Source organism: Taudactylus pleione, unplaced genomic scaffold (assembly GCF_031769625.1).
Source record: "Taudactylus pleione unplaced genomic scaffold, aTauple2 ptg000335l, whole genome shotgun sequence".
Taxonomy (NCBI): Eukaryota; Metazoa; Chordata; class Amphibia; order Anura; family Myobatrachidae; genus Taudactylus; species Taudactylus pleione.
The window spans coordinates 528,659-543,292 of NW_028284736.1; the positions used below are offsets into that span (position 1 = coordinate 528,659).

General features: G+C 47.4%; 1 protein-coding gene across 1 annotated transcript in view; it reads left to right on the forward strand.

Annotated features, from left to right (window-relative positions):
- Nucleotides 1-7,185, forward strand: part of KRIT1 (KRIT1 ankyrin repeat containing) — a 47,598-nt gene extending 40,413 nt beyond the window's left edge. The window contains exons 13-18 of the mRNA XM_088443857.1: nt 226-377; nt 943-1,109; nt 1,984-2,071; nt 4,806-5,012; nt 6,376-6,492; nt 6,883-7,185. Of these exons, the coding sequence (XP_088299983.1) occupies nt 226-377; nt 943-1,109; nt 1,984-2,071; nt 4,806-5,012; nt 6,376-6,492; nt 6,883-6,972 (821 nt within the window). The 3' untranslated portion in view covers nt 6,973-7,185. The remainder of the gene's footprint in view (nt 1-225; nt 378-942; nt 1,110-1,983; nt 2,072-4,805; nt 5,013-6,375; nt 6,493-6,882) is intronic.
- Nucleotides 7,186-14,634: the final 7,449 nt, after the last annotated feature.

The following is a 14,634-nucleotide window of genomic DNA, read 5'->3' on the forward strand; positions in this document are numbered from 1 at the left end:
CCACTTGTGATGACCATTCTCAAGGACTCCTCAATGGGTGCTCACTACAAATATATCAATAAAGTTGAGTTAAACGTTGCTTGGGGTTCCTTAATGAGTGCGTGCTACAGATGTAGGACATCGGTAACAGCCTAGTGGTCCGTCTTACAGGTCTGCCGTTGGCCCCACTGCTCTTACTTAGTGTATAGGACGTCTTTCATGTCTTGTTATTTTTTATCATGTTAGATCTGCAGCTGAAGCCTTTTCACAAACCCCTGCAGCACGTCAGAGACTGGGCAGACATCGTTAACGAACTCACCAACCTGGATCCCCAGAGGGAGACCCCTCAGCTGTTTCTCCGAAGAGATGTCAAGTTACCTCTGGACGTTGAGCAAAAGGTGACAAAGCCGATTCCGCTCCTCCCCATGTCCGGGGGAGCCGCAGCCTCCTGTAACTTGCAGACCTTAGCTTGTGATTTCATGCTTGAGCTGAGGTGTAATTATGAAGTCTCAGTGGCTGAGCTCAGTGGAGCAGGGCAGATCTGCAGCGACATCCAGTCCTAGAAAGGGGTTATTGGAAATGAATGACCTTTATTATTATCTTTTATTTGTAAAGTGTCTGCAGTGCCGCAGAAGAGGGTAACCTAAAAAACACAACAGTATTACATGCAGTATCATAAGTACTATACACAACATCTAACCATAGTGCATATCATTACTATAACATCAACAGAGGCATATAAAATGGCAAATGGACATAAATAAGCAGCTATCATAAGTGACACATATAGCCGCACTTACTCGCGGGCACGAGATGATTACACCTATATAATATATAGGACAATCTCGGCTACTGCAGCCTGTAAGCCGTTACATATTACAGGATATTTCCAAGTTCCATGTTACCGGTGCTGCAGAGCGCATTCTCTAAGTTGAGTATATATTGTCTTTTGTCTATTCCTAGATTGAAGATCCTTTGTCCATATTGATCCTTTTTGATGAAGCCCGATTCAACCTCCTGAAGGGTTTCTATCCAGCGCCGGACGTGAAGCTGATCACCCTGGCCAGCCTCCTCCTGCAGATTGTGTACGGCAACTACGAGAGCAAGAAACACAAGCAGGGATTCCTGAAGTGAGCGTTGTATGCTGTGTGCAGCACATATAGACCTATACATTAATAGACAGGACAGTGACAGCGATGGGTCAGGCATGGCGGCTGATGTGTCCTCTCTGGGCCTTTTTAAAGGGACTTCATAATGAATAATTACCTATCGTAAGGACAGTAGGATTGCTCACTAACATGGTGCAAAATAGCTGTAACCCACATACCCGGGGCAATACGCTTTCTTTTATATACTACGTATTACACTATTGTAAGCAAATGTATGATTAGTAGCTATAGGTTACTGCACATGTTAGTAAATCACCCATATTGCGTGACCTGTAGAGTCCATTTAGTGGAATACAACAAGTCTGTGGAAGCTTTAGTAACAAGTTACTTTTTTGATATTGCTTTGTACTTCAGCTGGGACAGCAGTATGGCAGCTCCCAGACATTGAAGGAACTGAACCCATCCCCCATCTAGTGTTCACGCTAGCGCAGGCAGGGGGCAGCAGAACGCCTGTCGGAAAAGGGCACTTCAGCGCGCTCCTGAAAAAGGGGCATGTTCACTCAGGAAAGGGGGCATGGCATTGAGACGCACCCCCTTTTCATTACTGTAGGCGGCATGCCCAGCACTCACTGGGCAGCCCCCAAGCTCTCTCCGCAGTGTGAAATAGATGCCGTGCTTCACCGGAACTTCCCCCACACGGGACACTGCAGCCCGCGGGTGGGAACGGCTGTTTCAGCAGGGTCCCCTTGCCCTAGGATCACTGATGTTGGTGAGATACTTCTGCAGCTCAAACATCCAATCCTGCCTCTGTCCCTCGGATAGTCACATCCAGGACGCTATACCTCCAGAACGCCGCAAGCTTTTATTCAGTGTTATCTGTAATTACATTTTCCAGTGAAGAAAACTTAAAGTCCATTGTGCCGAGCACCAAGGTGAAGAGTAAAGCGCCTCACTGGACAAACCGCATTCTCCATGAGTACAAGGTGAGGCCAGCTCTTGGTACCCAGTCTTGGTAAGATATGCAAAGAACATAATACAGCCTCATCCCCAGTATGCACCATAACACAGCCGTACCCCCAGTATGCACCATAATACAGCCGTACCCCCAGTATGCACCATAATACAGCCGTACCCCCAGTATGCACCATAATACAGCCGTACCCCCAGTATGCACCATAATACAGCCGTACCCCCAGTATGCACCATAATACAGCCGTACCCCCAGTATGCACCATAATACAGCCGTACCCCCAGTATGCACCATAATACAGCCGTACCCCCAGTATGCACCATAATACAGCCGTACCCCCAGTATGCACCATAATACAGCCGTACCCCCAGTATGCACCATAATACAGCCGTACCCCCAGTATGCGCCATAATACAGCCGTACCCCCAGTATGCGCCATAATACAGCCGTACCCCCAGTATGCGCCATAATACAGCCCTACCCCCAGTATGCGCCATAATACAGCCGTACCCCCAGTATGCGCCATAATACAGCCGTACCCCCAGTATGCGCCATAATACAGCCGTACCGCCAGTATGCGCCATAATACAGCCGTACCCCCAGTATGCGCCATAATACAGCCGTACCCCCAGTATGCGCCATAATACAGCCGTACCCCCAGTATGCGCCATAATACAGCCTCATCCCCAGTATGCGCCATAATACAGCCGTACCCCCAGTATGCGCCATAATACAGCCTCATCCCCAGTATGCGCCATAATACAGCCTCATCCCCAGTATGCGCCATAATACAGCCGTACCCCCAGTATGCGCCATAATACAGCCTCATCCCCAGTATGCACCATAATACAGCCTCATCCCCAGTATGCACCATAATACAGCCGTACCCCCAGTATGCACCATAATACAGCCGTACCCCCAGTATGCACCATAATACAGCCGTACCCCCAGTATGCACCATAATACAGCCGTACCCCCAGTATGCACCATAATACAGCCTCATCCCCAGTATGCACCATAATACAGCCTCATCCCCAGTATGCACCATAATACAGCCTCATCCCCAGTATGCACCATAATACAGCCTCATCCCCAGTATGCACCATAATACAGCCTCATCCCCAGTATGCACCATAATACAGCCGTACCCCCAGTATGCACCATAATACAGCCATACCCCCAGTATGCACCATAATACAGCCGTACCCCCAGTATGCACCATAACACAGCCGTACCCCGGTATGCACCGTAACACAGCCGTACCCCCGGTATGCACCGTAACACAGCCGTACCCCCGGTATGCACCGTAACACAGCCGTACCCCCGGTATGCACCGTAACACAGCCGTACCCCCGGTATGCACCGTAACACAGCCGTACCCCCGGTATGCACCCTAACACAGCCGTACCCCCGGTATGCACCCTAACACAGCCGTACCCCCGGTATGCACCCTAACACAGGCGGACCCCCGGTATCCACCCTAACACAGGCGGACCCCCGGTATGCACCCTAACACAAGCGGACCCCCGGTATGCACCCTAACACCGGCGGACCCCCGGTAAGGACCATAATACAGCCTTATGAAACCATTGGTCTCTCTGAGGCCTTTCATGACCATTCTCATGATTATTGGCTGCGATATGTCAGACCATAAATGTGCTGATCGCTGCTCATCTGTGTGTGCGCAGCATCTGACAGACCAGTGGTTTCAGGCTTCTCCTACAACACGTGTTCTCAGGACACTGATCCAGGAATCATTAATTTACCCAACATTAATGTGCCATCCAGTGAGGAGAGAGACCCACCAGGCTGCGTTTGAAGTCTGAGCTGTGGATTGCGTACTGTGGGTGTGACTTGGACGGGCCTCTGTAGGGGTGCTGATGGCGAGTTTATGCTTACGGCGCATTCACGGACGCCTATTCACTTTCTCTGCGTGTCTCCGTCCTGTTAGAAATCGGACAGATTGTTGCTGGATCTGCCTTTTCATGCAGTTTCGGGGCGGAGACAATGCGAGCACACGGAACCTCCTTTGTCTTATGGGACTGTCGTGGGCGTTTATATAATGCTCTGCGCCAGTCTGAGTTGTGCGTACGGGGAATGGACGGATGTTTTTTGTGGATCTCTTGCACCTAGCGTGGGGCTGGTGCATGTGCTGATACCACTGATGACGGTTGCGGCGGTCGGTGTATAACCAGTGCACGGACCCCCGCATTAGCCCTAGGGAGCCTTGGGATTAGCATGAGGTAGTGGATCTGGCCTCTGCGGCTGCCCGCAGCTGCAGCCACCGTGTATGCGGCTGAGACTCACCCTCTGTGCATACATACATACATACATACATTATGTGCAGGTTACTTATTACTACTCTGAATGTAAAATACATTGTAGGACTATCTGCGTTACAGATTACTTTTCTTGTAGCCATTCCCCATCCTCTATATAATACGACCACATTATTAATGATGAAGAAGGAATATACTGTATTCCAGACCTGGACAACCTGTGGCTCTTCTGGTGTTATGAAACTACAAGTCCCAGCATACCCTTCCACTGATCAGCTGGTAAAGCATGCTGGGACTTGTAGTTTCACAGCTGGAGAGCATCCGATTGTCCGGGTCTGCTGTTGTCATTATTGTGTCTCTCAGTGAATGTATAATACCCCCCACCCACCGTTGTGGTACAATGATTGAGCACCTGAATCTGACTCTTCAGTGTGTCCTCTAATGTCCGTGTCTGACCGTTCCCTCTAGAGTCTGAGTACGAGCGAGGGGGTGAGCAAGGAGATGCACAACTTGCAGCGCATGTTTCTCCAGAACTGCTGGGACATTCCCACCTACGGTGCAGCCTTCTTCACCGGACAGATATTCACCAAGGCCAGTTCTAGCAATCACAAGGTCATTCGGGTGTATGTGGGTGTTAACATCAAAGGGCTGCACCTCCTCAACCTGGAAACCAAGGTAAATGGAGGGAGCTGGGGCAGGGCGACCGAGCTGTTAGGGCGCATTAATATAACTTTTATGTTTTCGCATCTTATTACATTACATGTCATTTATGGGGACCAATGTGAGGATAACAGAAGCTGCCGCTACAGATGGGGGTGTAATATTAATAGACGCGTGCAGCCTATGACTCTTCAGCTATTATTAAATGACAACTCCCAGCATGCTCTGGCTGACATGGAATGCTGAGACTTGTATTACCACAATTTCCTTAAAGCCAGAAGTTCCCAATCTTTCCTTTTACAGTAAGCATTGTAAAACTGTTACTTAGCTCCTACAGTGATAATGGGCCCAATTAGGTGCACGCAATGACCGTCTCTGCCGCGATCCTGTACGCAGCAGTCTTGCGATAATATGCTAATGACTCAGCTCCCACCTTGTGCACAGAGACTCCGCCTCCAGCGTCTCACATCCTCTTCTTACGTAAAAAAGAGGAAACATCGGTCATACATGGAACCTCCGAGCAGCCCTGTGCTGTCTCAGAATGCCCATCTCACCTAAGACACCCGGGGCTTATCCTGCTGACTAGGGGCCTGATTCAGAGCCGGACGCTATTTGCGGTCGTTCGTTCAGAAAAAAGGGGTGGCTATTCAAATGAACCGTTCGCTCTTTGCGGTCTGTTCACGCCTCTATGTCTGAACGAGCGAACAAAACTTGCGGTCGTTTTTTGGATAACTACGCCCCCTGGCCGCTCGCATCCTACGTCATGTCCGCTATTTATTAGATTAATCGAGTACATCGACCAGCGTATGAACTGCTCGCTATTCTTGTGGTTGGTTTTTCCTACCACAAATTTGCGAGCAGTTCTGGCTATAAAATAACTCAGTGACGTGGTCAGTGACGCTGCTGTATTAATTATGCACACCCATAAAACGCCCGTTTTGACCTTTAAGCACGCCTGCGTTCGGATCTCCACTCCTCGTTTTCAAGCACCTTCCCCTGTTACCACCCACATACGCCTCCTCCTGTCACTCATATTAGCAGGCATTCGCTATTTAGCGAACAAACGATTTTCGGCGGCACTGACTGGTTCGCGCGTGCGTATTACGATCCGTACGCATGCGCAGTTGGGCAAACATCGCTCGGAACGAACGAGCGGCCGCTTACGAGCGGCTCTGAATCAGGCCCTAGGGCACCGCTCAGAAAACGTCATTAGTGTTATTAGAAGTATCTGCAGATACTGTGTAGCTGATCATTTGTGCTGTTCTCCCTAACCCCTGTCATTGTGTCAGCTCAGCTTTGTACAAGTGCTTTATAGCCGTGTATAGATATAGATGTGAGAGAACCGGTCTCACCATTCATCTCTCTGCTGCTCTTTCAGGCTTTGTTAATTAGTTTGAAGTTTGGCTGCTTTAAGTGGCAGTTGGGGGACGGAGATACCTGTTTCCAAATCCACAGCATGGAAAACAAAATGAGTTTCATCGTCCACACCAAACAGGTACGTGCGCGTCACCGATGGGAAACCCATTCCTGCCCATTTATTATACTCACAATACAACCTGTGAACTGAGCATTGAACAGATCTCGATCAATCTCTGGACCAAAATCAGTGTCAGGCTGTATAGTAATTATAATGGGGGGAGATGTATCAAACCTTGGTGAGTGATAAAGTACCAGCCAATCAGCTCCTAACTGTCAGGTTATAGGCTAGGCTGTGTTTGAAAAATGACAGGAGCTGATTGGTTGGTACTTTATCTCTCGCCAAGGCTTAGTACATCTACCCTTTACATGTGCCAACCCCAGCACCGTGTTCTGATGTCTGAGAATCTCTTATGTGACCTTCTCATATATTAGTTGTTTCTCTGTGTTTTTCTTGTCCTGACCACAGGCCGGCCTGGTAATAAAGCTACTGATGAAACTCAGCGGCCAGTTTATACCCGGCGATAAGAACGTGGCAGAACGGTATGGCTATGGGTAGCAGGGCACAGGATGGGGCTCATCCTCACGCTGCGCACCGGCTGCTTGCGGTGTGTCCTCAGAAGAATGGATTCCAAGCAAACATTCCGCTGCTTCCTATTGTGTTATTACTTGTCATTGACAACCAGCGTTCTACAATCCTTACTAGAGATGCTGTACAGTCACTGTATTTATTTTATGGGGGGAAAAAAATAAAATGGCGTCAGAAAATTTATGTGGTGTGTTTTTTTATTTTTTTATTATTATTTAATATTAGTTCATGGTCTTTCCTTTATCGCTGCTTGTGTTGATGATCTATCATTTTTTAACATTGATGCTACAATTGTCTCCCGAATATGTTTAGGGCTGTGTCCTAGGTCATGGAATGCAGCCAGAAACCATGGTAACAGACTAAGCAAATAGAGGCGCTCTTCCCCCATCATGGGGGCAAGCTTACGCTCTGGTACCTGTAGTAGGCACCGCGGTGTCTACTTGTATGATGTAGTAACCTGTGTAACAGCAATACATGTTGGTAGCAGCTCAATCACTTCAGTAATATCACTCAGGTGCATGTAAGGGAGAGGTTAGTCTACACAAGAAACAACAAAAGTATTCCCCCAGCACTCAGAATGACATCAGCAATAAGACTTGAAAAACTACATGGTGGTAGATAAATCGGAGATCTCAGTTGCATATATTTGCAAAGATATGGCTAAGCCTCCGGCCGCGTCACGGCGTCTCTGATACCGGAGGTTTTCCTTTTTTCCCTATCACTTGGTCAGAGTCTGGGGTGCAGAACCCCAAAAAAGCCGGCGAAGGCCAGCCACCCCAGCGAAGCACACCAGTGAGAGACTAAAGTGATGGTTTTTGCTTTACTCTTATTAACATATACTATGTGTTAATGGGTGATACATAGGTGAAAGGTGTAATTAAAATGCTAAGAAAAAATTAAAATAAATATATATATATATACAATAAAAGAAGGAAAAAATATATATATATATATATAATTATAACAATTTGAAGGTATTAAAGTGCTAAATAAAGGGTGCCACCCCAGAGCAGCCCAGCCATACCAACTCCAAGGGGCGCTGCACCCCAAACTCATCCCCACAACTGATAACTATATCCAGCACAGACGGTGTAATGGTAGCATTACTGCCTCACAGCACTGAGGTCGTTGGTTCGATACCCACTACGGCCCTAACTGTGTGGAGTTTGTATATTCTCCCTGTGCTTGCGTGGGTTTCCCCCGGGTACTCCGGTTTCCTCCCACACTCCAAAAATATACTGGTAGGTTAATTGGCTCCTAACAAAATTACCCATAGTGTGTATGTGTGTGTGCACATGTGGTAGGGAATATAGAGTGTAAGCTCCACTGGGGCAGGGACTGATGTGAATGGCCAAATATTCTCTATAAAGCGCTGCGGAATATGTGTGCGCTATATAAATAACTGATAATAATAATAATATCCAATTTGGGTCATATAATTGCCCAATATAAGGCCATATGATAATGGCACATACAAATATACCTGAATTGAGAGCCAGCTTACCTTGGAGTCACCACTAAGTCCTCCTAATGGCACTACAAGAACCAGCATGCCCTCCAAACGCTGGTCCCACCTATGTCTCTCAATACAGCAATACATGTTGGTAGCTGCTCAATCACTTCAGTAATATCCCTCGGGTGCATGTAAGGAGGGTTATTCTATACTAGAAACCGGAGGTATCAGAGACACCACCATGTAGTGTAGTTTTACAAATCTTATTGCTGATTTCACTCTGAGTGCTGGGGGATTACTTTTATGTAACTTGTGTAACCGCAGTCTCCATATGTATTTTGAGTTGTGTAGCATTGTCCCGTCTTTTTATAACACCAGGATTCCAGTCACATGGGCCCATGTTCAGTCATCGGGTGTCTGGGACCAATAAGAAACTGTTTTGTACTCCACAGAATTATCTGATCTGTACAACTTGATTTGCCCTAAGTTGAAGTCCCATTCGGCCCCATATCCGCTATATCATGGGCCAAGCAGAAGAAATAAATGGTAGCACAGTGAGTTTGCAATATGATCTTTCACAATGACGACGTCCAAACCATGTAGGTCACTGGGATAGCATGGTGCTCACTCTGAGCTCTGTATTGTACAGCAGATCACTCTTGTACTGTTATGTCCTGTCTGTGAACCTGTTACCACAACTTAATCATGTACCGTCCTTGGGCCAACAAGGGAAGTGCCTCCTCCTTCCCGACACCAGTGAGGGTGGATATGAAAGTCGTCAGCTTCCACTGGGGCCTGCAGAGCCCTGATCTCCGCTTAGGAAAGCCAGGTCAGGTGGTGATAGCCTTGGAAAAGGCTGCCCCTTACTAGGTATTGTTACCGCACAAGAACATTGGCTGCTTATGTGCTGGGCTGTGGACGGAGGTGCCTTCCCCATGCAGCGTGGCACCAGCCATTGCAGCTGAAATGGTCTAAACAGACACTGGGCCTGATTCAGAGCCGCTCGTAAGCGGCCGCTCGTTCGTTCCGAGCGATGTTTGCACAACTGCGCATGCGTACGGATCGTAATACGCATGCGCGAACCAGTCAGTGCGGCCGAAAATCGTTTGTTCGCTAAATAGCGAATGCCTGCTATTTTGAGTGACAGGAGGAGGCGTATGTGGGTGGTAACGGGAAGGTGCTTGAAAACGGGGAGTGGAGATCCGAACGCAGGCGTGCTTAAAGGTCAAAACGGGCGTTTTAAGGGTGTGCATAATTAATACAGCAGCGTCATTGACCACGTCACTGGGTTATTTTATAGTCAGAACTGCTCGCAAGATTGCGGTAGGAAAAACCAACCACAAGAATTGCGAGCAGTTCATACGCTGTTCGATGTACTTGATTAATCTAATAAATAGCGGACATGACGTAGGATGTGAGCGGCCAGGGGGCGTAGTTTTCCAAAAAACGACTGCATGTTTTGTTCGCTCGTTCATACCTAGAGGCGTGAACAGACCGCGAAGAGCGAACGGTTCATTTGAATAGCCACCCCTTTTTTCTGAACGAGCGAGCGCAAATAGTGTCCGGCTCTGAATGAAGCCCACTGGGCAGTAGCTCCTGCTCTCCTCTATGTCCCCAGCTGTAGGGAAGTAACTGGCTGGAGTGAGATTGCATTGGAGGCGCTGTGGTGGTATATTCTGCAGATTTTACTGCTGGGCTCTTTGTCTGCCTGTGCTTTGTTACCAAATGCAGATGCCTTATTAAAGTTGCCACTAATCTAAAAAGAAACCGGCCTTGGCTAAGTCCCTAATAAAGTCTATTTCTGAGCTGGCGCACAGATTGTGGGCAACAGGATTTGGATTTCCAACTTTTTTTCACTTAATCTTCAAACGGTGATCTCACATATTCTAGTGTGCTTAGCCAGCGGTCAGCAAGATGTACTGGGGTGGATGTAATGCTTAGCCTGATCCCCGTGCAGTGGTTTCTGGGGAACTCCCCCTCAGCTAGGTAGCAGAAATATCAGAGTTCTGCCTTGGTCCAGTCCTGGGGTGAGTCTGATTCCGAATACACCCCCCAACTCTCCCTCCCCAAGATGAAGGCCAAGTATTGGAAGACGTTGAGGATTTCTCTGGTTGTGACAAGGATTCTGCACGGCTGCTGGAGATGTTGGTGCAGGCAGTACAGGAGAACTCGAGGGAATAACGCTGTTTAAAATGTGGAAGAAGTAGTTGCTCTCTCTCCACCCTGGCAATTGGAAAAAGTTCAGATGACACACAGATTACAGACTCTTTATCCATTACGATAAAAGGATGCATATAAAGGGCCTAATTCAGACCCGCTCGCAAGCGGGGTCGATGTTGGCCCAGTGCGCATGCGCACGAAGGGAAATTGCTGAGACACAGCAGCCTAAACAGAGACCATTCCTTTGCCAATTAGACAGACAACAGGCCTGGAGACATGTTGTACATCACAGGCGCTTCCAAAGTCTGTGGTCCTTGATGGAAGCCAAACATCCGATTTAATGTTTTAGAACGAAGAGTCATGCTAAATGCTATTGTTCAGGGTCACCCTTTGTTGTGGGTTCACTCAGACATTGGCTACACACTGGCGTACATAAAGCATCAGGAGAGCACAAAAAGATTCCTTGGAATGATGGTAACTGGCATGATCATTTACCGGGAAGAACAAACTGTTCTGACAATATCGGCAGTGTTCGTTCTAAAGGTGCAATCATTGGGAGGCTGGTTACCTCAACAGGTATGTCCTGCACCCCATAGTGATCCCCTCACTCAGGCATCTTACAACAGTTTTTGGAGAAATTGGGTGAGCCAGATGTCAACATGATTGCGTCCTAGATTAACCACATGGTGGAGCATATACTGCTCACAGGTATTTGCAAGATGTTGTCCTATGGAACAGCAACCTACCTTATGCTAATACAAGTATCCATACACACCTGCCACTGGTATTCTGTCCTCAGCCGCCATCATTATGTTGGAACCTAAACCCACCCCATGCATGACCCAGATCTTTTTGTATTCGTTCCCAAGGTAGCCATCCGGAGACACCCAATTCCACAGACTGAAAGATCTGACCCTGCAACTAGTGAACCAACTGCTCTCTTATCCTCCGTCTAGGGGCGAATGCTTGGTGGGGTGCTTTTGTCTGACTCAGAATTCAGACCTCTGGTGCCTACAAAAGGGGGGTGTTCTGCACCCAAACAAATAATGTAGATGCTAGAGCAGCGGTGGCCAACCTGTGGCTCTTGAGCCACATGTGGCTATTACGTTATTCTGATGCGGCTCCCCTGCTGCCTCCACTGATTGACACTGACTGCCTCCTCTGATAGGCGCGCAGCTGTTCCGAGGAGGCTCGTCCTTTGTTGCAGCAGTCTGCTCCACTCCGGAGACATGTATGTGTGATCTGGTGATGTCACGCCACAAACTGGATGCAGATCTCAACTTGTGACTGAACCTGCTGCCCCGAGGAGGACGCGATCGCCGATGCCGGAGTCTACCCATGTAACACAGACAGTCGCCACAGGGTAAGAGCTGTGGTTTTTTTTTTTTTTTCATTTTATTCGTGACATGTGGGGGGGCTGGAGTGGCCCATGGAGTGGGAGGTAGTGTGGGGGAAGGTGGCTGAACTGGAGTGGCCAGGGGAGGGGGGGGGGGGCTGGTGTGGTATATGAGGGTCTGCTGTTGTGACACATGAGGGGCTGCTGAAGTGACACATGAGTGGGACTGGAGGGACATATGGAGGGGCTAGAGTGACACATGGAGGGGTTGAATTTTATTATGTTTATTTTTCAATGTATTATTTGTGAATGTGGCTTTTTTGGTGTATTTTATGTGGATCTGGCTTGTTTCAGTGTATTTTATGTGGATCTGTTTTTTCAAAGTCTTTTATATTGTTCTGGCTTTTTCTTTCCCTTTAATAGCTACCTCCACGGTGATTGTGTGCATGCGCTTTACATGCTCCTACAAACGCCTTTGGCGTGTGCATGATCTCGGCTCTTTGACATACCTACAGATTTTTTTGGGCTCTTTGCCTCTGACTGGTTGGCCACCCCTGTGCTAGAGGGATCATGGCTGTGATTTGTTACACTTTTGTGTCATAGTCGGTACGCCCACTACTTGTGAATGGTTCATTGGTGAGAGCATTGCGGGCAGCACGTTATGGGGATTTGGCTGGGCAGCTCTGCCGAGCAGCCATGTGGTCTTTGCCGTATACTTTTACAAAAATTTTACAAATATGCCATTTTGTGGCAGCAGATGTGAAAAGCTGCAGTACACTGCAACTCTGTGAGTGTACGCAGCTAATGGGGCAGCTATGGGATGTCCCCAAGGTCCAGTGTCCCCCATACTTACGTTACATACTTTTATTGTAATCCATAGGGGGACACTGCATTCCCAGCCATTTGCACTATAGATCTTTACCAATATTTCCGTTTTATTTAAAGGAGATATTGTTTTTCTCTTTCTTTTCATCTGTTGTCTGGTCCTGCCGTGCGGGTCTTGGTTAATAAAATTGCGGAGTGTGCTGCAGGATGGGGATCTGGAACATGGAGGAGCTTAAAACAGTTGGAACATTTAAACTGTAAACATCCATTATCCCAGAATACGAAAAGGATTTAAAAATACTTTTGTTTTTGTCTTCTTCAGCAAACAGCAATTATCATAATATAAACCTGTTTTTTTTTAATAAAAAAACAAAAACTAAACATCAGTTATAGAGCGTATACACGGTACGATTAAAATCGACCATCGCCCGTGCAGCAGGCCAACCTGATTGATATCGACCAGGTTACTATTGGGACCAGCGATCATTGATCGTGGGTCGTTGGCCATCGTTGGTGGGTTCGTGGTGTGCTGGATGTTCAATATCGATCATCCAGCACACCCGGGAGATCGTACAGCGATATCGTTGACGATCGTCCCGTGTGTATGCACCATAAGAGCTGGGATTTTAAGTTTATACAAGATATTTTTTTTTTAAATAATTATTAAAGATATTAACATTGAAAAACTTCTTAGCTGTTGAAAAGCTTGTACTGTGTAATTAGTTGTATATAAATCACTTATTAGGAATCCAGCAGGTATAAAAGACAGAGGCCCTCATTCAGAGCCGCTCGTTAGCGGCAGTACGCTCGTTCCGAGCGATGTTTGCACATCTGCGCATGCGTACGGTTTTTAGTACGCATGCGCGAACCAGTCAGTGCGGCCAAAAATCGTTTGTACGCTATATAGCGAGTGCCTGCTATTTTGAGTGACAGAATGAGGCGTATGTGGGTGGTAACAGGGGAAGGTGCTTGAAAATGGGGAGTGGAGATCCGAACGCAGGCGTGCTTAAAGGTCAAAACGGGCGTTTTATGGGTGTGCATAATTAATACAGCAGCGTCATGGACCACGTCACTGGGCTATTTTATAGCCAGAACTGCTCGCAAATTTGTGGTAGCAAACACCAACCACAAGAATAGCGAGCAGTTCATACGCTGGTCGATGTACTCGATTAATCTAATAAATAGCGGACATGACGTATGGCGCGTGCGGCCAGGGGGCGTTTTTAACAAATAAACGAGCGTATGTTTTGCTCGCTCGTTCAGACTTAGAGGTGTGAACAGACTGCAATTTGCGAACGGATCATTTGAATAGCCACCCCTTGTTTTTGAACGAACGACCGCAAATAGCGAACGGCTCTGAATCAGGCCCAGAATGTCCCTGAATATTTTGAGCTCCCAATGCGTTGCTAGGGAAAGGCTTTGAGTAAATGTGTTTTACTGGCATAACGAGGGAGGCGACTCCAGGACAGACAAATTACAGATCTGCTACCAGACCTCGGTACTAATCTGTATACAATGTAACTTATCAGTCTGGTTACACAAGTGCTGCATGGACATGAATAGAGCAGCAATGGCTTCACCTCAGGAATTCTGAAAGTAAATACCTGCTGACCACATCCAGTTTATCTGCTTCCCCACATCTCACTGGGCCTGTAAGTGTTTATGTACAGGTCACCATAGTGAACGTCTTCTGCTTGTGTCTCCAATCACTGCTTACACACTACAATGAGATGCGGACACACTGCTGAGATCCATGAGTTTACCAATGTCTGCTTGCTCAGTATATTCCACTTGCTGATCACCACAGTATGTTCCATTTATTAATAGGATTCCAGTCTGCTCCCATCGGTGGCTTTTC